This window comes from Cebidichthys violaceus, unplaced genomic scaffold, assembly GCF_023349555.1.
Source record: "Cebidichthys violaceus isolate CVI_PGR_0920_01 unplaced genomic scaffold, fCebVio1.0.p SCAF_3, whole genome shotgun sequence".
Classification (NCBI taxonomy): Eukaryota; Metazoa; Chordata; class Actinopteri; order Perciformes; family Stichaeidae; genus Cebidichthys; species Cebidichthys violaceus.
Genome location: NW_027176483.1, coordinates 3,443,502 through 3,466,840, shown reverse-complemented (window position 1 = coordinate 3,466,840; position 23,339 = coordinate 3,443,502). Strand labels below are relative to the sequence as shown.

The following is a 23,339-nucleotide window of genomic DNA, read 5'->3' as shown; positions in this document are numbered from 1 at the left end:
AAAGCTCTTCATCTCCCCCTGGTGCTGTAGAAAAGAGGTGATAACGGATGTAAAACAGAAGGTGACCCACATACCTCCTCTCCTGGTGTTCTATTTTCTTTAAATCTTTCTTTTTCTGGGTTTGCCATCCAGCCCGGGGGGAGAGGCAGGAAGATACTACACTTACCCCGTTCACTTACCCCGTTCACAAATGATCTGAAAAACAGAGATGCTGGGTCCATGTACTTTGAGACGATGAACCCAGTGTCAAGGGTCTACATCATAGCTTTTATTATGGTTTATTATCTTGCATACATTCTTATGATATACTCTCAAAATGTCATATACAGTTTAATATATACTCACATATGTGTAGTCATTGAATTGAAATAGGCCAACGACACACTGAGGACACCATTGCATGGGATTTTTTTCTGGTCTGCGGTCAGAGCATCCTACTTTACTTAAAACTTGAGGGAACATTCAAAATCCAATGAGAAGACCCAATCCTACAGATCAAAGACAAATGTTGCTCTGAATGAGAGTTTTCTTTTTCCATTTTAGGCGATGAGAGAGAATGGTTGAGGATGCCAAAGCTCTCATTCTCCCTGCTTTGCTTAGCACACCAGAGCAAGTGAATAATCATCTGTGAACCAGCACAAGAAAAAAAGAACTGATGCCATTGCCCACTTTTATTTTGTCGAAACACAGATCAAGCAGCTGAAACGAAGTGGATATTGCACATTTATTAATATATTTTTGAAGTCTTTATTCTTTCCTACTTTATTGCAACTGCTGCACAACAATTTCCCTTTGGCATACATAAGGTTATATCTTATCTTATCGTGTTGCCCTCAGATACATAGGCTCATTTTAGTTTGCCTTGACTTTCCTAGTCCTAAAATATGATAATCCATGGTCCAAGCTGTGATGTCGTTTTATAATAAATACAAAACGTTCAAATATTTACTTTGAGCATTAAAAAGTGTAAATCCATCCATGTATGTAGGGTACTTTTAACTCTACATAATTCATTACCAAGAAGCAACGTTACTTTTTAAAAGTTAAATGCAAGCGGTGCCTGTCAGTGTTTCTATTTGTACAGATTTGATTGACGGTGCATTTACCCAATAGAAAGTTAACAAGGGATTTAGGGCGAATCGCCGGACAGCTGACGCTTCATTTCGGACCAATGAGGTTGTTGTTGTTGCAGGATGTAACCAATCACAGTGAGGGGGCGGGCTCCCGTTCAAGGAGCGCGAACGGTTAAGGACAAACGGCACCGAGAAAATGGCGAATATGGAAGAGTTTAGGTTGGGATTTAACGAAATATGGACACGTTAACCAGTTTTGATATCTAAATAATTGGGCGTGTTTCTTTTCTACGTCAGGCGTTATTTCACAAAACGGTGAGCGCTATACCTATGTTACACTAGTCGAAGCTAGTTTGTAATCACGTAAACTTGAGTTTTGGTAGCTATGCTAGCTAGCTAGCTGGCGTTAGCAGGATAGCAAGAAACATGAAGTGTCCTTAGTTGGCAGCTGTGAATGGCGTCCCTGTGCCCACAGACAGTGATATAACAGCGGACCTGAATACATTGGAGCAAGGCTGACCTGTGTTCATGGCTTATCGTTGAGTTAAGGTCTCTGGGACAGCGTAGTTGACGTTATGGCTCTACACAACTTGGTTTTTGTTATCGATGTGGATTACGGAGATCAACTGGAAGTCAACAACCATCTCCTGAAACGAGGAATATTACAAACCCTACTGCATTTCGGCTACAAGTATGGATTTGACAAAGTTCGCTGGGGCTATAAATTCTTTCAATCCAGGACTGGCCGCAATGCGAGCCTCCTATCAAGGGGTTCGGACTTCAAGGAGCTTCGCCACAAAACTTTTGAAGACTTTGAAATAGAGTTTGAAGCCAAGTTTGACCTGAAGGATAAACCGTGCCCGTCCCAGCAGCAGAAGCAGCAACACAATCATTCTGCCTCCGTTCAAAATGCACTCAAAGAGACCCTGCTGGACTTCCAGTGGGACAGACCAGACATCACATCTCCCACTAAACTGTCCCTGAGGCCGCGGAAGTCGAGCCAAGCTGGAAAGCCCAGCGTTTCACAGGAGGAGGATGTTTCAAACAACGGGAGGAATGTGGTGTTTGTTGTGTCGGAGTGTCCACGTTCCAGGACACAACTTGTGGACTATCTTTCTCTGGGAAACCGTGACCTGCCGACAGATGTGACAGAGCACATATTACCCAGGGTGCTTCACGACATGCTGATTCAGCGACAGGTAGTGCTGCACTGGATTGACAGTAGATCACATGTTCAGGTGAGTACAGCACAGAGTACTGTAGCAGTCGAAAATATTACAATAATGCACCTGGACAATTTTAACCAAATCTGAAATCACAACATATATAACTAAGTAAACAAATACTTCCTATTTAAATAGCTCTGCTTTCCAATACTATTTTGTGTAACTTAGTTGTGGTAGTAAAGCAGGTAAGTGTCACTCACTGCCTTTATGTGGCTAATGCAGCCATAGAAGCTTGTGTATCAACAGTTGGGCTACTGTGTATCATGCTTTTTGAGATGGAGATCAGTGTCAATTTAAGTATATCCTTTGGCCTTTATTGTCGTCAAATCTCAACTCTATTAAGCACCTATGGGAGATTTTTCAGTGACCTGTTTGGCAGCGACGATATCATCAAAACACCAAATGAGGAAACAGATTTGCAGATATTTTAAAACTTGCATGATCAAGGCATTAACCTAAAATGACTTTGTACTCCGAGCTGTTTAATCATTCATTGTGAATTATGGAATAGCACCAATGCAAAGAGGCTGTTAAAGCAAAGTGCAATTTCCACTGACTTTAACAACGTTGATATTTTGCCTTCTTGCAGGTCATGAGTGGTGAGGATCACCTCAGCTTTGACAAGCTGTCTGAGGTCCTAGCTCAGCTGGGCGGCAGAGTGATCCCCGTGGTAGCAATGCTGAACCTCTGCTCCAGTCAGAATCCAGACGCAGGCTTCAGGAGGGAGGCTTTTGCTTTCAAGTCCAGCATTGAATACCTGCTGTCTTCTGAAAGGCAGCACCGCTTGGCTTTTCCTGCCATAGGCGGTGTTCTGCGCTGGGAGCAAGGTTGGTAGCATGGAAGTGAACTCTTATCACCACCTGTTCTCACTCAAACACGCCTGAAACAGTGCAGCTGTTAAGATTATTAATGTGATCTATAGTTTTAATACAGACACAAGATCATTGTAAGACTTTATACTTTACATCCTCATTGTCTTGTTATTTTAAGTTTGTTTATTTTAAAATATTCATCTCCCTTGATGAAACACAGTGTGCAAAACAAATGCATATGCAGATTATGTGAAAACAGAGCCAAGAGGCTTCATAACCATGTTTAAAAGAAACAAATCAATATCATAAAGATAGCTAAATATGAACCAAACAGCAGCAGAATTGATATGAGACGCAAAAGGACATCGAGCACATTAAACATGAAGTTGAGAATGAGCATAATTTAAGTGTGTTGTGTTATTCTTCACCAGGTGACATGTCACAGAGCTGTGGCATCACGGTTGAGCCAGTGTCTCGCAGACAGAGGCTCCTCCCAGAGTCGGTGGAAGTGTGTCTAAAGGGAGTGCTGCGGGACTGGGACGACTCGTCACTCACACAGACATCCACAGAGTCATGGGTGCTACAGTGCTCCAGCAGCAATGACCAGGGAGCAGCTGCTGCCTTCCAGCATCTCCTGATGGAGCTGTCTTCTCATGCTCTGCACATGGTGAGACATCCAAACAACAATGCATATTTTAAATATAAATAGGCTAAATGTTGTTTCTAGACCAGCAACAGTTATGTCTACAACAGTAAAGTCCCTATATAAAGTCATTCATATTTCAATGGAAACGAATCTAAAATGTTAATAAAATCTACTCCTGAGTAAAGTCGAAAAGAATGAAGAAGACAGACATCAGTCAGTATCAGTCATTTCTCTGTCGTCCTCCCTCTGGTGATGTTATTGACTACCTGCAGGTACCGCTGGTAGAGGGAGGATGGGCTGGTTGTCTTAGCTAGCAGCTACGTTTACAAGAATTTCCAAAATTGCTGTGTGTGTTTGTGTTTGTATATTTCGGGATTTTTTCACGAAAATAATTGTCAATAAATCTCTTTGTTTTGAGTTAATGGTATGTTTTAAGGCAGCAATGTTGCTCAAGGAGCACAGGCTGCGGTAAAATAATATAAAGTATACCAAAAAAAAGTAAAGTAAATAAAATAAAGTATTCAAAAAGTAAAGTAAATAAAAAATAAAGTCAAATAAATTAAAAAAAATAAAGTCAAATAAAATTACAAAAAAGTAAAGTAAAAAAGTAAAGTAAATAAAAAATAAAGTCAAATAAAATTGCAAAAAATTAAGTCAAATAAAATAAAGTAAAAATAAAGTCAAGTAAAGTAAAAATAAAGTAAAAATAAAATTTAAAAAAGTAAAGTAAATAAAATAAAGTTAAAAAAAAGTAAAGTAAATAAAATAAAGTAAAAAGTAAAGTAAATACAAATTAAAGTCAAATAAAGTCAAATAAAATAAAGTAAAAATAAAATTTAAATGAAATAAAGTAAAAAAAAGTAAAGTAAAAAAAATAAAGTAAATACAAAATAAAGTAAAAATAAAATTAAAAAAAGTAAAGTAAATAAAATAAAGTTAAAAAAAGTAAAGTAAATAAAATAATGTAAAAAGTAAAGTAAATATAAATTAAAGTAAAATAAAATTTAAAAAAGTAAAGTAAATAAAAGATAAAGTCAAATAAAATTACAAATAAAGTAAAGTAAAAAAAGTTAAAAAAAACATAAAGTAAAATAAAATTAAAAAAAATAAAGTAACAAAAATAAAGTAAAGTAAAAAATAAAGTAAAATAAAATTTAAAGTAAATAAAATAAAGTAAAAAAAGTAAAGTAAATAAAATATAAAGTAAAAAAAAAATAATTAAAAAATAAAGTAGAAAAAATAAAGTCAAATAAAAAGTAAATTAAAAAAAATAGAGTAAAAAAATAAAGTAAAGTAAAAAATTTAAATAAAGTAAAATAAAATTTAAAGTAAATAAAATAAAGTAAAAAAGTAAAGTAAATAAAATATAAAGTAAAATAAAATAAAGTAAAAAAAAATTAAAGAAGTAAAGTAAAAGAAGTAAAATAAAGTAAAATAAATAAAATACAATTTTAAAAAATTAAGTATAATAAAGAAAAATAAAAATAAAGTTAAAAATAAAGTAAATAAAGAAAAATAAACCCGCCTTGTGCTTGTTCTCCCAGCTTTCTGAGGTGAATGACAGCGGCCTGCTGTGCTCGGCCGTCCTCTCGCCCATGTCGCACTCCACAGCTCTGCTCACCGTCCTCCAGTCTGAAGTCACTCGGCACGACCAGTTCCTGACCGCTGACATCATTACACCGGCCACCGCAGAAACCTCGGCTGAACTGCCAGATATTGTGAGCAGTGTTCTGGGAGTAGTGTATGACATCATGGAGGAGGACGAGGACACTGTTGATGGTGAGGATGGAATAATATATAATATTTAGGTTCCAAAACATCAAACGGATATCTTTGAAGTTCCTAATCTATGTACATGCCTCATTGACATTGCAAATATTAGGGACATCAAAACTTTTAAATGTGTTTTGATGGTTACAGTATATTTTTTATTTACAATGTAGGTTGTATTGCTCGCTGTTGATTGCTGTTTTTTTTTTTTATTGCTCAGACCAACCAAAGGATCATCCGGTTCCTGAGTGGGCTCAGCAGGAAGTCAGCCATTGCCCGCTGACAACCGGCGTGTTGGAGAGTTGGTTCCCTCAGTCAGACCAGTCAGGAGTGAGTTCCCATTTAATGGAGTCAATGAGGTAAGATTTAAACTTTTTTTTTTTTTTTTTTTTTTTTTGTGTAGAATTTGTACTTCGCACTTTTGACGCAAGAATTTCTATTAAGTTTTAAACGCAACTCTTGGCACAAAAAGTGACGGCTGGTCCTGTTGTTTTACTTACTTTGCTGAACAGGTTGCTGGATGCAGTGCCAGAGCAGAGAGAGGAGGAGGAGCTGTCTGTCCTACAGCAGGAGCTGATCACTGGTCTGGCTGAATTGTATCAAACATCCCGGGGAGCAGATGCCAAGAGGGGCAAGAAACGTGAGAAAGCCCGGCTCAATTTTTATGCATATTCCAGGAATTCTACAAAGGTTGAGAAATTTATAAAAGTATTAAAGTTACATTTACAATATTGGGACTTACCAATTATCCTTTTAAGTGTAATGAAAGTGTTTAAATTGTGAGAAAATGGGGGTGAAAATTGTTTAGTTTCCAGTATGTTCTTATGAAGATTTTATCATGAGGGACAAAATGTTGATCCGATCATTTCCCACCCTTGATCTACAGGTGGCGCCCAGCGCACACCGGTGAAACAGAAGATGAAGACAATGAGCCGCTCATTGCAGATGCTGAATGTGGCGCGGCTGAATGTCAAAGCCCAAAAGAACCAGGCCGAGGCGGAGCAGCTTGGTGCCGAGTGCAGAGGGCCAGAGAGACCGGGGAAGAGACGGTCAAGTGACCGGAACAAGTCTGGAGGAACCACCGCCGTCAGTGAGTGTCTCTGTGAAAACAATCCTCAAACTACCTCCCTGTTAAAGTGGATAAACATATTTCCTACAGTGTCAAAAGTCAACGTTTTGATAAAGTCACTCATCTAATGTATCGTCTCCCGTGTCGCCCAGGTTTCTCTAGTGAGGCAGAGCTGCTGTCCCATCTGAAGTGCAGTTATGAGAAGACGATGGCGGAGAGAGACTCGTCCCTCCTCACCGGTGTCCACCAGCTCCTGTCCGCTGTGCAAACCTTCCTGGTGACAGAATCAAACCCGCAGGTGAGACACAGCTTTACATGCTCTTCAAGATCAGGACCTGATCGTTACAGCAGACTGGTTCATGTTATCTTACTCTGGATGAACCGATAGATGCTTGTGCTGCACAATTGTGTACAGTCATGCATTGTGCAGTGGATTAGTAATTATACGAAGGACAGAACCAGAGTAAACTTTGACAACTTAATGCTTCATCCTCACACATTCTGCCATGCTTCAATGCTACACTGGTTACAGAAAATGAGCCGTACAGTGGGCTGGTGGCCTGTGTATTGGTTTCAAATGACATAGGGCGATGTAGATAAGGATAATTCATTCATTCATAAACATCTATGTGGTGTATATGGAAAATGGAGCAGCCTTTTTAATGCTTACTGCACAATCGTCAAGTTGTGGACTAACAAAGGGACTGATGCAGACAGGTTTTAACACGCTTGCGTTGTTTTGAAGCAGAGGCTAGTGGTTGTAAAATGTATGCATATAGCAGACGCAACTTCTTAATGAAAGACATCTTTTTTTTTTTTATCAAAAATTAATATAATAAGGTAGCCGGCTGGACTTAAACGAGTAGTCAGCTGTTTAGCCGTCGCTTATGGAAAGCTCTGTGTAAAATGCACTTTTCTAGTCAAGAATAATGAAAGCTTTAAGCATATAAGTCCAATGTTATATATGCATATCTAATGTTATCCCTTCTTTGCAGGTAAAGACCTCCCTGTTTGTCCAGCAGCACCTCCTCAAGTCCGGCAAATCAGTCCGGCAGCTCTATGGCTCGGCTGCCGACGTCGATAGCAAAGTCAGAGAGTGAGTGCTTTACACCTTTGCGTGTGTGTGTGTGTGTGTGTGTGTGTGTTCTCTTTGCTTTTAGAGCCACTTAAACACCCGTCTGTGGTCATACCGGCTCTCTCCGAGGTGTGAAATGCGCCCGTCTGTTTCTGCTCATCCTCCTTCATAAATCACGGTTCTATTCCGCGGTCAAGTGAGTTGTATTTATGTGTCGGTAACGCAGGTTTGTGTCCTCTAGGTGCAAGCTTCAGGCGCTGCTGAGGTTGGACTTGTGCAGACTGTTCTCCACGGAGCAGTCCGACTCACTGGATGTTGATCAGATGGCAGAGGAGGTAAGACGCTCGCCTTTTGAGTCTGAAGTATGTCGTGTAGCACTGTCATTCTATTGTATGCTACACTGATGAATAACAGGTGCTCCTCTGTCAGGATTTGGCTTATTATTGTTCATAAACTGAATCATTTATTTCATTGATTGCCTACGTCAACGTCACAAAATATCAGAAATCCGATGGTTTTGAAATATTCCCACATTTAATGTATTTTTATTAACATCCTGAAAACATTGTGACCAGCAAAGTTTATCGTTAAAGTAAATTCTCACCTCTTCTGTTCCCCAGGTGGCTGAAATGCTCAGGATTATCTCCTTAACTAAAGACCCAGTTTGCCTCGCGAGGTTCCTGGGAGATGAAGTCCTCCCAGGGTACGTGTGTGAGGGGCTGCAGGGATGGGATTCCTTTAGTTTGTACCCAGATCAGTAAAAAGAAGAATAAATGCGTGGTGTTCTTGATAATAATAAATGTATGGAATGTATCGCTGATTTGTTTGGAAACAAAGTAATATAATAATGCATCACAGCATTGATTTGTAACAGGAACCAGTGATTTTAAGTGAGCTTTGTCATCTATAGTTGTTCCTTTTGTGTCTCTGTGTCACGGCAGCTTCCTGACCGCCGTCCCCAGACTGCTCGCCGACATCTACCACAGTCTGGGCACGCAGCTCCCCGAGGCTCTGGTGGCCGTTCTGCCTTCCGACTTCTTCAGCGACGAGTCGGTGGCCAAGGACAGCGTTTCTCCGTCGGCCTCCTCGCCACCTCTGTCCACGCGCAGCGCGCTTTCAGATGGCGGCGATCGTCTGCAGGACCTGCGAAGTCGCTCCGCCGGCAAGAGGAGGTGAGGGGAGGCTGGACGTTTGCTGGAATGACACTCGTGTTGTTGTGGAAAGAACTGAGATCAAAGCATAAATACAAAACTAGGAGCAGACGGATGATTATTGTTCTTTCAATTTCCCTGGAATAGATCCATGAGATGTGTATTTTGTCCGAGTGTTAAGGGTTCTTTGCTCTTGTTGTGTGTTTTTTTTTTAGGAGTGGGATGCTGACTCGTCACCGCAGCATGACTGAATCATCACAGAGTCTTCGCCAAATAGAGATCCCCAAAAAGACTACAAGAGCTGTAAGATGACCCCGGATAATGAGTCGGTGCTGATATTTCTGTTGGATGATTGTAAAACTTTGCTCTAGTAGTATTAACAGTAGTAATAACACCTCATCCAAAGGTGTGTAGACGTGTAAATGTGTTGCTGATCGTCTCATTTCTCAAATGCTTACCAAGTTGTCCTGTGTGTGAAGACCATCACCCAAATAACCGACCTGAGATGACATGTTATTTTAGCTAATCCATATTTCTTTACCTGATTTATTGTGTTTCGCTTTAGTCCAAATCAAAGGTCTTTGCTGCGTTGGAGAATCCTGTTGCAGAACCACAACCTAAACCTCAGAAACAAGAAACACAAGGTATGTTCTACTTTAACACTAACTTAAACACAACCAGCGCCATGTTTACTCAACCCTCAGTCTTCTCTTTTGAATAAAACATTTGAACGTCCAGCTTGAATTAATTTGCTTCAAATTGTGTCTAAAACGTCGTCAGAAAAGTCAAACCAAGTCCACAGAATACTAGACTCCTGTGTTGTCCGTTAGTTTTCTCAGTATGTTGTAATAATACATCGTTACTTCTGACGGACCGTTGAAGAGGGCGTGGCTGCGACTGAATTTAAGCTGAATTGAGCAAAAAAGCAAACTCTAAACTCTTCCCATCCTCCCTTCAAGCTGACCTGGGGAGACTGTTTTATAGTCTAAAGGCAGATTTTGAACAGTATCAGCGTAGACATTTAGTAATGCCGGGTTGAGAGTCTTAAATACGGACCGTGTTGTGATCGTCCACAGAGGTGACGAAGGTGAGAAGAAACCTGTTCAACGAAGAGATCGTTTCCCCCTCAAAGAAAGCCAAGCTGCCAAGGAGCCAGTCTGTGTCCGCGGTGGAAGGCTTGAAGCGCAAGCGAGCTCTTGAATCTGAAGGTAGACGTTTCATTATTGCAAGTCCGCTGGAAGAAAGGCTGACCTTTTTTTTTTATCTGCAGGCGCAGAGAAGCTTTTACTTTCAGTATTTAGCCATTTAACCTTGTTGCCTGTTAGACTGAAGTTTATTCCCTCCAAACATCCTGTTAATGGTTTTCAAATTCTTGCTTTTCAGAGAGGCACAAACTTCTGACAAAGAAAGTGTGTGAAACTCCTCACCACAGGCAGGTGTCCAGTCGCCTCCTGTACAGACAGAAAAGAGGACGGTATGTTTGCCTCATTGAGATTTATTGATTGATACATATAATTACTTAATTTCCTAAGTAATAATATGTATTTTATGACCCAAATCTTATCTGAAGATGCTAATTGTTGTGTTTTTGTTTTCAGGAGCTCTGTCCCGTCTGAGGAGTGCATTGTGGAAGAGTCACCAGTAAAGCCTGCAGACGGTATTTGACTGACATCAGTCTTTTGTTGTTTTTATCACACAATACATTCACATGAATGTAAGAATGACACTCCGGCTTTGTCTTGTGTTTAAGTACACAACAGAAGTATCTGTAGTCTTTAGAAATGAATCCAAGATTTAAACACAGCAGAAGTCTTATTAAAGTATATTTATTTTAAAATCTACATGAACAGAAACTGAATCTAATTTGCCTTGAAATAAAATGGCTCACATTACTTGTTATCTTTTCAGCAACTGACTTAATTTCACTTCAAAATAAATGATTGCTTGTTTAACACTTGACATTTTGAGTTCATTCCCTTTGTTTCGTTTCCTTGCCCATGACTCGCTCACTAACGGACGTCTCTCTGTGCTTTTGGTTCTGCATCAGACCTAAGAAGGAGTCCGAGGATAAAGGCGTTTGCTCGAAGACACTCCAACGTCTTCTACTCGAGTTCTCAACCTCGCTCCCGCAACCTGGACCGGGCTCTCTCTGCGTCGCAGCTTCCTCTCGGCGACGGCAGAGTCAGCGAGGTCGACGTGAAAACAGTTCGCTCTCCCATGCGTCTTCTGTTTGGAGCTGCTGACTCCTCCAGTAGTCCGTCTGACCGGTCCTATGCAACCAGGCTCACCAGGTCTCGGCTGTCCACAGCCTCCAGTGTCTTTGAGGTAAGTCCTCTTTTTCATTTTCATATTGTTTTCCTACATGTGTCTTAAAAACACATTTCCATGTAAATGTTGTATAGCACTGCTTGTCTAATTACTATGTGAAGTCATCCATTCTATTTCTGTTGGAGTATAATAAAAAGTGGTCAAACAAATTAAGTTTTTGCAGGTTTAATGGATTTTTTTGTTTTGTTTCAGAGTCCAAATAAAACTCCAACAAGGTCACCCGGCAAACGTGGGAGAGCCATGCATGAGATCACAACACCCAAGACCCCTCGAACCCCAAGGTCCTCCAGAACCCCAAGGTCCCCCAAAACCCCCCCTCCATCGAGGACGCGTGTTTTCCATGTTGCACAGAGCCCCGTGGCGGGGAGCCCTCGTGATCTTGGTCCGGCTCTGAGAGGCGGTCCTTTCAGATCTCCGGCCAGACAGACGCTCGTGGTAGAGACGCCTACCAAGGAGAGCCCTGTGAGGAGTCCGCTGAAGGGAATCCTCAGGACTCCGGTCAAGGCCTTGGTCGAATGCCACTCCGCTCTTCTTAACAGCCCGATTTCTAAGACTCCAAAGAAGAGCGTCACGTGGTCTCCATCCCCTCGCAAATGCCGAGTGGCAGAGAACAGCGTTGCTTTCAAGGTGCCGGAGTCTCCTCGCACCGCGTCCCGCACGTCTCCTCGACTGTTGAAAACACCCAGCAAGCTCGGCAGTCCCGCCAAAGGCACAAACACTAAAAGAGACATTTTCAAGACCCCCGAAAAGACTTGTCAAGTGAGCCTAGTGAGGGTTTCTGGCAATGTTATTTTGACACTTGAAAATCATCAGGGGTCATCTGAAAAAGTCCACAACAGAATGAAAACACCTGAAAAGGGTGACGCTGTCGGTCTACTGGAAATACCTCCTCCGCCTTGCACACCACCTCCAGCCCACCACCTCTCGCCTCTCACTAGAACGCAACCCAAGACCCCTAGTCCCGCTCACAAAATGATCACTCGCTCGGGACGAACTCCAGGCAAAAGTTCAGACGTTGCATCCCCGTGTAAGCCAGTACCGACACCAGCGGGATGCGGTAGTGTTTCAGAAAGATCAGACTCTTCAGTAAAATCTCCAGCGAAGTCCCTGACAAGAACACGGTCGGGTCAAGGTGCTGAAACCTCCACGTCCCAGTTTGGTGAGAATGTTGTGGGAAAGAACACGCAGCCGGATGCAAAAGACGCGGTACGAGCCGAACCTTCCCAAACCCCTGAAACGGACTCCAGTTCCCCCACAGACTCGCAGCAGCTTGACTCTTCGTGTTTTAACTCCGCGTCCACGGACGACGACGGTATGGACATCGTGGATGCCGCGGTTGTAAATACCCAGTTTAGCGGAGGTATCAAAATGAACATAAGCTTTTCACGGAAGCCCTCGAAGTCCGGCGAAGACTTTTTGCCGAACGAAGTCTCTCCTAAATCCCTCGTGCCGACGCAAGGCACACCCGGCCGGGTCTACGGCTTCCGGCAGACCCCGGACCGCCAGCAGAGGGAGGCTGCCGCTCGCCTGGGCTACGGGAACGAGTCCCCTCGGTTCTCAACCCCTCGAGGCCTCGCAAGACCGGGTCGACAAAAGGGCGTGGCGACTCCGAATCCTCTGACTTACCAAGTGGAATTGGAAATGCAAACATCAGGACTTCCCAAGCTCAAAATCAAACGCACAGATTCCATGAATGCGGGCGATTCGGGAGCTCGGAGCCCTTTGGTTTGCGTAAAACCGTCTCAGCTGGAAAGCCCCTTGGCTTTGTTCTCTAAGCACAGAGATCCTGGATGCGTCTCGCCGTCTATCTGTGCTCATGTCACCCCGGCCAAGAGCACGCCTGGAAAAGGTGTAAGCGTCCAAACTTACATCTGCCAGTCTTACACCCCTACGCGGCATCCCGCGGGAACCATGTCGCCGGTGGCCACCGCAGACATCATTCCCCTGACTCCTTCCCCTCAGAGCGTAGGGAAGGCGACGCCAGACAACTTCAGCAGCTGGCCGCGCAGGAGGAGGGCTCAGATCGGGGTGGGCGGGGCCAAGGATCGCGGGCCGAGGGGGGAGCCGCTGCTGGCGGAGTTGCTGGAGGAAGCCGAGCTCGGCGTTAGCAGGCTGCAGGACGTGGACGACGCGGACGAGCCTTCGAACGGCAAAGCCGCGGTGTTTTCTCTGGCTTCCAAGCAGTCCTCCCCAGCTGGAGCAGACGCGTCTCCTCTGTCCTCAGTGGAGGACTCGTACTGGACGGAGAAGCTGGCTCAGCAGACGGATCCTCAGAGAGCAGAAGAAGACGACGTCTTCTGGGCCGGAGAAGTCAAGTCAAGTGAGCTGAGAGTCTTTAAATAGCTTCTATACTCTGATTGTTTAGTGTGATGAATGCATGTTGTTTGGTTGATAGGTGACTGAAATATTATATTATATATATATTTTATTATATGTTTTGGCAGTAGTGACTCCTCCCGGGTCAAAGGTGAGGAAGCCGGTCACGACGAGTGGGATTCTGGCCCTCACTCACTCTCCTCTGCTGTTCAAGAGCAGAACGAGCTCCTCCAGGAAGAGAACGCCAACTTTTAACGGTGAGATTCATAATGCGTGTGTCTTTACAGTTATCGTTTTATTTTCACCAGTGAATTAAAGACATACTCTCATGTCTACAATAACAAAGGCAGGATTTGAATCTCCCAAATAGAAATATTAGACTACAACTATTGTCATTAATGTTTTCTGATTATGTTATATATCAGTCTAATATTTGTAAATGTGGCAAGGAAGCAGGTCTACTGTACTGCTGTGTACTTTATTCAATTATAATCAGTTGGGAAATAATCAGTTTCTATACTTTATGTCAATATAGATCTATTTTCTAAAGTTAAGAACAGGAAACTCCCAGAAGAATGTGAATTAAAATCAGATGCTCAACAGTCAAATATTGATTAATATTAGTCGATCAACAGAAAATTCATCATGAACTCGTCTATCTTATTTCTTTGTCGTCTGATCTGATATTAATCTGAGTATCTTTGGGTTTGGATGATTAGTGGAATAAAACAAGTGATTTTAATACATTATCTTGGGCTCTGGAAAACTATACCAAGAATTTTCACTATTATTTGTCATTTCATAGATAAATCTATTCAAACGAGAAAATAATGAAATTATGAATCATTAATGGACCAGATCCTTAATTGGCTGCAACTACCAGTTGTTTTCCTGATCCACTAACCAGAGATACAGACAAAACATATTTCTATAGATAACTAACACATTTACATTAATGTGAAACTGTCCCTAAAGAAATTCATTAATGATTTTTCTCAATTTAACGACAATCGTTTAGTCTATGAAACATCAAAAATGGCCGCTCACATGACGTCCAACATGACGACTTCAAATGTCTTGTTTTGATTCACCAAAACAGTCCAAATAACAAATTAGTTGGACATCCTCTCTTTTGAGAATATTGGGATTGTCTCACAAAGTGTCTCAGTGTTCGACTGTCCACATGCTCTTATCCATGTAGTGTATTCTGTTCAAGTAAACCCGACATATGATCCACACGACGAACCTGCCGTCACCCGACAACCCTCTTCACTTCCTGATTCTTTGTAGATGAGGCGTCATCGGGGAGGAGGGCGGAGGTGGACGGAGCGGACGGAGCGGACGGCTCCCCCTTCAGCCGGCCGATCAGACGCTCATCCGCGGGGAAGACCTACAGCAGGAAGAGGCTGCTTCACTGAACCGTGAAAAAGACTGAAAAAGGGTCCGCTTGAAAGGCTCCGCACGCGAATGAACGTCCCGAGCGTTTCCCTTCTACCCGGTGGCCTTTTTGTTTTAATCATGACGTTTTAAGATTGCAGTCGGGTTGAGCACCGACATGAGAAGCTGTGCGGTTCTGCCGAGATGTTTAAAACTTTCCCCTATTTAATGGTTTTTATCATTCACAGTTTGCCACGTTCTCTGTGAAGTTCACACGTTGGAAATGGTGATATTACATCGTCGTTGTTTTTTTTCAAAAGTTGTAATAAGCACATTTACAATCAAGTCTAAAGTTTGTTGATACTATTCATGTTTATTTATTTGTTTGTTTTTGTCATGAACCTGCTTTTAAGTGAAAGGAGGGGCCTAATGATGGATTCAGATTGTAAATATCTTATGTTGCCAAAGTCTTATGTAAATAAATATCAGTTTTCTTAATTAAGTTATTGAGAATGTGTGTTTTTTTTTTTAATCAGGATTCACTTGGTACAGTAACACAAACCACAACCTTTCACTGTACACACTTTCTCCTGAGTGACTTTTATAATTCAACTTTATCAGCTGCCTGCGAATAAAAGGAACCCTCGTAATCACACACCTGTTCAAGGGTCAGTTCTCCAGAGGTATGAAGCACAGAGGGCGGTACATTAAGGACTGTTGAGCACAGGAAAAGATATTTGAATAGCTGCAGATAAGCTTCATGATTACAGTCTGATAGGCTTAGATTTGATGTGTTTCATCAGAACTGCTTATTGTCTCTGGCAGGAATCCGTTGAAGATCATGTGTCATCGTTACATCAGCTTGGTGTCAAAGCACCAGTTGCTTGCTGGGAAGTCATTAAAGGTGACACGCCTCTTATGTGTGCTGCGTTTCATACACGATGCCACCGAAGAACCGTTCCACCCAGTGGATGAAACGGGTCTATTTTTTTTAAATAAAAGACCTTTGAGTTTGTCACAGTAGGAATGTAGATTATGAAGAAAGCTGAATTCTATCAGCTGCCTCGGTTTCAGGCTCCTGGCTCACCGTCTGTGTTTCAATAGAACGTCAGAACTCAACAGAGCCGTCGTTCACGTCAGAAGTAGCCGTGCTCTTAAGAAACGGGCCGGTTGAATCACTGCTGTATAATAACGTTGTTGTCGTGAGCTTCCAAGCTGCTAACACCAGGTTCACGGTGCGGATGTTGGTTCCTCAAGGCTTCTTGGAGGTCTGGCTCACTGGTGTCCTCCTCGCATGGACATTTGAGACAAAGTCCCAGCTGTTCCTGTCTTCTGAGGGATATTCATCAGATCAGCTCCCAGATTCCGGTGTATTTGACTCTCAATCACTTGTCACACCCTGTTTACACATAATTGGTCTAAATTGATATGTTAAAGTTAGCTTCACAAATGTGGTTTGTGTGATATAAAAGTAGGAAAGGTTTTAAGTAGTTTTTCTGTTACTAAACTAGTTTTATTTTTGTATTTTGATTGAATTAAGCGATAGAAATGTTACTTATGTTTAACAATGTAAAAAATGTAAAAGTCCACTTTATTTCAATGATGTAAAACAAAGCCAGTCCAGTTCAGGTGACTTCATTTTATAGGGAAGTAAATTCACCACAGCAGGTTTTCTCCAGTAACAGTAATTATTCCACCTTTTTCTTAAATCCGAGTAGAATTCCATTTGTTGTAGAGTTGCACCGATATCGGATATTGGGCCGATACTGACTGAAATAGCTGGAAGTCCAATCTATTATATCTAGTTCTATTTTATATGCTCTGTACATTATATAGTGGGATTTTAAGTCCTGTTTAAATGTTGTCCAAATGTATTAAAGAGGTTTACACTTAAATTGTAATTCTTGTTAATTTTGCTGATTTCTTTTTTTTTTACCAATTTGCTAGTGCACAGATTCTTTATTTAGTAACCACTCAGTACGTTCATATCTATGTATTTCTTTGTTACATTTTGTTTAAAAAAAGTTAGGAAAGCGATGTTTAGGTCGAGCCAGACGTCGCCTTACACACATCAAACAGCTGATCAGTGCGTCCCTGATTTGTTCAAATGCATCTTTGTGAGTGTTGAACTAATTCCACGCACTGCAGGAATGCCACGTGAACTTTGATCCGAGTACTGTATGCCCACTATTTCCTCTCTAATCCACAGATTACTGAATGATCCTCCAGAAGGAGCTCAGGAGTATGAAACACTTTGGCTTCTGTCTGGAAACAAGAGACCGAAGGGGCCGCTGTCAGGAGGGCAGGTCTGTAACTGCGCATGTGCACAGGTCTTATTGCTGACTGTTGCCAAATTAATATTCAAATTAAAAGTTCTTTTGAGGCAACATCTGTTGTACATCTGTAGTTATTGCATCGATACGATTATTTTTTTTAGTTATTTATTATTAAGAATCATCAGAAAAAAGAGATGTTTTCTGAAATTAAAAAGTTGTGTTACCTTTAGAGAAATGCACCTTTATCATTAAAGTCACATCAGCTGTGACGCATCGCTATTAGGAAGTTGCAGCATTTTTTTTATTTATGGTCTGAATGACTGAATTAACCTTGAGATAAGTTTTAATGTAAAATATTTAAATCCCTGTTATTTTAGTAAAAGAACCCATAAGTGACTGCATCGTGTGTTTTAGGACTGCGTGGCGTGAAACCTCTCCGGTGCTGCAGCCCTAACATAACGCACTGAGGTCCTTCAGCATTCCCATCACGCGTTTGTCCACCGCTGTCAAGGTAGACACAATTTAGATGCGTGACTTCCTGTAATTTCACAATAAAACCCCTTAGAGATCACTGACGATTTTAGAGCGTTTGTTTTGGATTGCATCTGCAATTTTACCCTTTGAGTTTAGTTTTGAGCTTCGTTTTGTCTGCATAATGAATAAGAGTTAAGGAGTGAAAGGTTGAACGGTTGATCAATTATTATAGCTGCTTTAACGTGACATCTTGTAATCTATAGTGCTTTTTTTTCCACCTGTCAGTTGTGAGTTGAAGTATCCTGCTTCTATGATTTTAACACAGATAGTATGTTCTATTCTTTAAAGAATATCCTCCACTCAGTTTCATTTCACTATAGATGACAGAGCTGGTGGAGTAAATTAATATCTGCCTCATGCATGAAACATGAGTCAGCTCAACTGTGCTGTGTCTTCACATTGAAAATAAGTTGTACCTGCTGCTGTCGTTGCATAACCAGGTTTTGTATAATAAATAGAGACTGTAAAAGATAGGGACGTTATGTAAATATGAATTATACACTGTAAAAAGCATTTTGATTCAGGATGCCATATTTTGGCAGAACACTGTACACACACACACACACACACACACACACACACACACACACACACACACACACACACACACACACACACATACCTTGCTGTTGTGAATAAATAAGAGTCAGAGAGGCTGGGGAGGTGATTCATACGTGTTCAGCTACACGTCTCAATACAAAGCAGTGCATATATAAAGACTAATAACATGTTATCTGCTGCTCAACACTGTACATACACACAGTGCTGTTGTCACTATTATATATTATATTATTGGAGTATTTTCCACTGATGCATTCATGTGTAAATATCTTAACCTTGCAGATGCTCATGGTGGATCAAAGGTAATCTACATTAGTGTCTCATACTTCATAAGATGATCATCAGAATCAGAATCAGCTTTATTGGCCATGTATGAGTCAAACGGGTCAAATTTGACTCCGGTTTATACATTGCTCTCAACGTACATACATGGAATATACAAATAAACACGAAACATATCAAAACAAAGATATTAAAGACAACAAAGTAGAACAGAGAAACTGAACATTATATGAAGCTTTACGTTTCTAGTAACTGTAGCTGGCAAATAAATGGAATGAAGTAGACGAACTTAGATGGAAATACTCAGGTAAAGTACAAGTACATCAACACGTGTAATCGTTTCGGTCTTTCTTTCAACCTTTTATTTTGAAGCCACGGTCTTATTTCCGGTGTCGTCCTGTGTTTCGCCGTCCGTCTTGACGTCGCTCCGGTTTAAACCGTTCTCCCCGTTCCCATTCCATCAGAGGCGCTTCATCACTCCTCCATCCACCTGTCACTCCCCGTCACTCCCTCCCTGCGACCGTGGAAATAAGACGGTTTCTTTTTTTTTTTGAATCACCGATACAGAACAACAAGAAAAAGATGGCGAGCAGCTTCTCGAGAATCCTGTCCTCCAAACGGAGAATCGGTGTCCTGACGTTCGTGGGTGGCTCAGTAACGGCTGGACTCCTGCTCCACCGGGAACATGTCAGCGCGGGAAACCCCGTGCGCAGGAGCTACCCGGCCAGGTAACGTTCCGTCCGTTACATGGCTTTAAAACACACACACACACACACACACACACACACACACACACACACACACACACACACACACACACACACTCACACACTGTATGTCAAGACGGTCATTAAGAAGTCCTCATAAATATGGACAATTGCGCAAAATATGCGCAATTGTGTTCTCCAGTGTTAATTTAACGCTGATGGAGAGAAATAGGCGGGGTGTTAATAAACATCAAAGTAACGGTAGCCCTGACTTTAATAACACCTATATGAATTTACACTGTACGCGACCGTTATTGACGTGTAATAACGCTTTTTTTTTGGGTGTGAAATGTGTTTTTAAATGAGTGTCGCCGTCAACCGAAATGAAGTCACAACACGCTCCTGAAATACAGAGTTAACATTCAGAAACACTCAGCCGTCATGTAGACGTGTTAAGTAGCATTATCTTATATCTGACTCTTATTATAATACACACACACATCATATATGTGTGTGTGTATGTTATGTAATATGTAATATCTGTTGGTTTGCCCCATAGGAGGACATGCTGATGAATGGGAACATGTTTGTGGAGGTGTGATGCGCACGTGTTCATCTGCACGCGCTCATTACAAAGCCGTATATATATATATATATATATATATATATATATATATATATATATATATATATATATATATATATATATATATAAATAATTATATATAAAGACTAATAAAACGTCATCTGCTCCTCAAACGTAAAACCCTGCCCAGAGTGTTGCATAGCGGCACAAAAAGTAATCCATTACTCGACTAACTAAAATACTTCAAAGTAAAAGTAGCACAATGAAAAACTGTGACACGTTGAAGTCTGGTATAGTTGGGTAGTTTTAAGATATATGTTTGACGAGTATAAAGAGTGTAAAGGAGCATCACATGGAAATATTGGTCACGTAGTCAAGTACTTCACACGTGTACTTGAGTACAATACTGGAGTACAGTACTGGAGTACTGTAGAGGCGTTGGCGTTGGTTTGCTCTCCGTTTGTCTGAGGTCACCTCGGTTGTGTTTCAGCGGCCGTTGATGGCTTTTTTTTTTTCCTCCTTCTTATCCAGCCTTATTGACATTAATAACATAATCATAATCTAAGATCATACACTGCATCCTGCCAGCGGGACACGCCTCCATCTCTTCTGTTAATCATTAAAAGGTGGAGTAAAGGGAGCAGATAAGGCTAACAGAGAGAACTGTGCGCTTCGTGGTGCTGCTGGGGAGTCAGACTGTAAAAGCACAAGTAGGCCCCGGGAGCTCTTCTGGCGTTATTAACATATTATTATGATAATAATAAAAACACAGAGAACATCCCTAGAGACAGCGTGCAGCATCTTCTCCACCCATTGTAGTGGAAGAGAAGGTCACTTGTGTCTTGTGTTCACCGAAATCATCGTCAGTTAATGTTTTCTTCTGTTGTTCGGAGGAAATTAATAAACACAGTTTTTTGTATAATTCCAAATGTTTAAATCTTTAGCCTTCCTTATCTTTTGACAGACAGCAGGAAACAGGAACTCATAAGCTCCTCAGTCTGTGCTGCTTCTGCAATGTGAGTCTTTGTCACGCCGAATCCAATTTCATTCGGCTGTTGGCCTGAAGAAGTTATAGTTTGGACCAGAGCCCGTCTCTGACAGCAGGTTTCCCTTTTTTGTTTCTAGCTTGTCAGTCATTAATTCCTCAACATGAATCTAAAGGTTTTCTTCTGCGTCAGCATTAAGTGAAAGGTGTTTGTTTTTTTTTAAACATCTCATTGAGCTTGGATTCATAATGTCCCAGAGTTCACCACACTGTTATCCTCACCTATAATAAAACCAGTAGACGCATCGAGCAGCGGGGGGGGGGGGGGCGTCCCACAGCCACAGGGACAGGTTGAAGCCCCAGTGAACTGTGTACGTGCCGTTTGGAAAGCGTCCTTGAGTGAGTGAGTGAGTAAGTCACAGCTCCGCGGTTCACCTCTACCCACACAGCCTTCTCTCTCTCTCTCTCTCTCTCTCTCTCTCTCTCTCTCTCTCTCTCTCTCTCTCTCAAAGATCAATGCGGCAATACGTTATCTTGACTCTTTTTGTAATTTGTGCAGCGCGGAGTACCCTGACCTGCGCAAGCACAACAACTGCATGGCCACTCACCTGACGCCTGCCATCTACGCCAAGCTGTGTGACAAGGCCACGCCCAACGGCTACACGCTGGACCTGGCCATCCAGACGGGCGTGGACAACCCGGGGCACCCCTTCATCAAGACCGTGGGCATGGTGGCCGGAGACGAGGAGTCATACGAGGTCACACACACACACACACACACACACACACACACACACACACACACACACAGAGAAGGCGTTGGCGTGTCTCCGTGTGTGTTGTACAGGAGTCATGGCTGACCACAGCCTCCCCCCCCCCCCCCCCCCACCGGCTGGAGTTTACAAAGTTATTAAGTCTGAACTGCAGAAAAATACATAGTACTGCAAAGTGGTATTAGTATCGGAAAAAAAAACCTTTCAATTGCCCAACCCAGCTTCCTCTTACTGTCAGTTTTAGGCGAAAACAGTCATCAGAAATGTGCTTTACTACGACTAAAGGAATGCAGCCGCCCGTCCTCCCTGCTCTGTTTCAGAGGAAGGAGTACGACAACTGTGTTTTAAGATAGGACGCCTCTTATGGGATGTCTCTGTGTGTCTCTCTATAGCGAGGGTCTAACTATATTTCCATTTTAATCAATCTACTTTCTTTAAATGCCCGCAGAAATATGTAGACCTTCTTCCAGTGTCCGATCAGTGGGAGTGTTAAAGTTGCTCTGGTTGCATCACAATCTCTACATTATTGATTAAAACAGTTCGTGACCATGTACAATATTCTTTACACTTTACTGTTTTGGTGTTGGCATTTTGGCTGATATTTCATTTTTTTTAATTCCAGCTAATGTTTGTCATACATTGTCTCTAAAATGTGTGATTTATAATGAATCCACCTTTTAACATGTGCGGGCGGCTCTTTTGTCTTTGGTCACATGGGTGCGTTTTTTTTTTTTTTTTTTACTGCTGCTGGTAAGTAAACAAGAAGAGCAGGAAGTGCGGATCCACACAGTGTTTAAGAAAAGGGGGGGTTGTGATAAGGCTGCTCGGAAACGGATCGATTCATAGACTGGACCGTAGGTCTCTACCTCCAGAACACTCCATGCTCCTGCAGATGCGAGATAGAAGTCACATCTTAAATCCATCTTTTAGTATGGAATATGTATTAATGCTTACAAGGGTTTTAATATTTGCTTCAGGTATTTTCAGACCTGCTGGACCCCGTCATCAAAGAGCGGCACAACGGCTACGACCCCAGCACCATGAAGCACCCCACCGACCTGGATGCCAGCAAGGTGATGCCCGCGGCCGACACGGAGCGTCTTCACGCCGGTGATGCGCGCAACATATTTGTAAATGTGGCTTTCTGTTTCAGATCCACTCGGGCAACTTCGACCCGCGCTACGTGCTGTCGTCCAGGGTGAGAACGGGCCGCAGCATCCGAGGGCTGAGCCTGCCGCCCGCCTGCACCCGGGCGGAGCGCAGGGAGGTGGAGCGGGTGGTGGTGGACGCCCTCGCCGGCCTGAAGGACGACCTGGACGGGAAGTACTACAGCCTCACTCAGATGACCGACAAGGAGCAGCAACAGCTCATCGATGTGAGTGACGCGGGGGGGGGGGGGGGGCGCTGTGGTTGAGGTTCACTTTTCTGACTTTTAGAATTTCACAAGAATCAATTCCCTGGAAGGGCGGAGGTTATGGTCATGCAAACATCCATAGCTATATTGGGTAATGTTCCACACATGGGTATATAGTGAAATATAACACCAGAGAAGTTTACTGTTTCACGTCCCTAAACTCATAACGATCAACTAAACTGTCGAGTCGAGCCCAATGAGAGAGGTTGACCAGATTCTCACACCGTTGTTTCTGTCTCCCTGATGTGACAATACCGCCATTGTTGTCACTGTGAGTGTAAAACGTCTGTTCTCTGAATTTACAAACAGGACCACTTCCTGTTCGACAAGCCGGTGTCCCCCCTCCTGACGTGCGCAGGCATGGCTCGCGATTGGCCC

At 42.3% G+C, this 23,339-nt stretch overlaps 2 protein-coding genes across 4 annotated transcripts in view; both read left to right on the top strand.

Moving 5' to 3' along the window:
• Nucleotides 1–1,286: 1,286 nt before the first annotated feature.
• ticrr (TopBP1-interacting, checkpoint, and replication regulator) lies at nt 1,287–15,301 on the top strand. 3 transcript variants are annotated; one of them, XM_068723998.1, is made up of 21 exons: nt 1,287–2,311; nt 2,889–3,126; nt 3,543–3,778; nt 5,302–5,536; nt 5,748–5,886; nt 6,040–6,167; nt 6,414–6,617; nt 6,749–6,894; nt 7,592–7,692; nt 7,913–8,006; nt 8,292–8,374; nt 8,613–8,843; nt 9,038–9,125; nt 9,388–9,466; nt 9,899–10,030; nt 10,206–10,296; nt 10,421–10,479; nt 10,870–11,147; nt 11,343–13,470; nt 13,598–13,723; nt 14,757–15,301. In XM_068723998.1, the coding sequence occupies exons 1-21, from the start codon at nt 1,649–1,651 to the stop codon at nt 14,882–14,884; spliced, it is 5,607 nt and encodes a 1,868-aa protein (XP_068580099.1). In that variant the 5' UTR covers nt 1,287–1,648; the 3' UTR covers nt 14,885–15,301. The 3 variants fall into 3 exon arrangements, with proteins under 3 accessions (XP_068580099.1, XP_068580098.1, XP_068580100.1); XM_068723997.1 differs by having other exon boundaries at nt 13,595–13,723; XM_068723999.1 differs by having other exon boundaries at nt 11,343–13,465; nt 13,595–13,723; nt 14,757–14,844.
• A 3,614-nt stretch (nt 15,302–18,915) lies between these two features.
• The window catches only part of LOC137880976 (creatine kinase U-type, mitochondrial-like), a 10,245-nt gene continuing 5,821 nt past the window's right edge, over nt 18,916–23,339 (top strand). The window contains exons 1-5 of the mRNA XM_068722605.1: nt 18,916–19,224; nt 21,334–21,532; nt 22,525–22,620; nt 22,701–22,922; nt 23,271–23,339. The exon at nt 23,271–23,339 is cut by the window's right edge and continues 17 nt beyond it. Of these exons, the coding sequence (XP_068578706.1) occupies nt 19,079–19,224; nt 21,334–21,532; nt 22,525–22,620; nt 22,701–22,922; nt 23,271–23,339 (732 nt within the window). The 5' untranslated portion in view covers nt 18,916–19,078. The remainder of the gene's footprint in view (nt 19,225–21,333; nt 21,533–22,524; nt 22,621–22,700; nt 22,923–23,270) is intronic.

Excerpts from the sequence above, each read along its gene's own strand:
- ticrr (XM_068723997.1), top strand. The coding sequence starts at position 1,649 with ATGGCTCTACACAACTTGGTTTTTGTTATCGATGTGGATTACGGAGAT. Across the intron at positions 3,127-3,542 it reads TGTTCTGCGCTGGGAGCAAG|GTGACATGTCACAGAGCTGT; the intron begins GTTGGTAGCATG and ends ATTCTTCACCAG. Across the intron at positions 10,031-10,205 it reads GCGAGCTCTTGAATCTGAAG|AGAGGCACAAACTTCTGACA; the intron begins GTAGACGTTTCA and ends CTTGCTTTTCAG.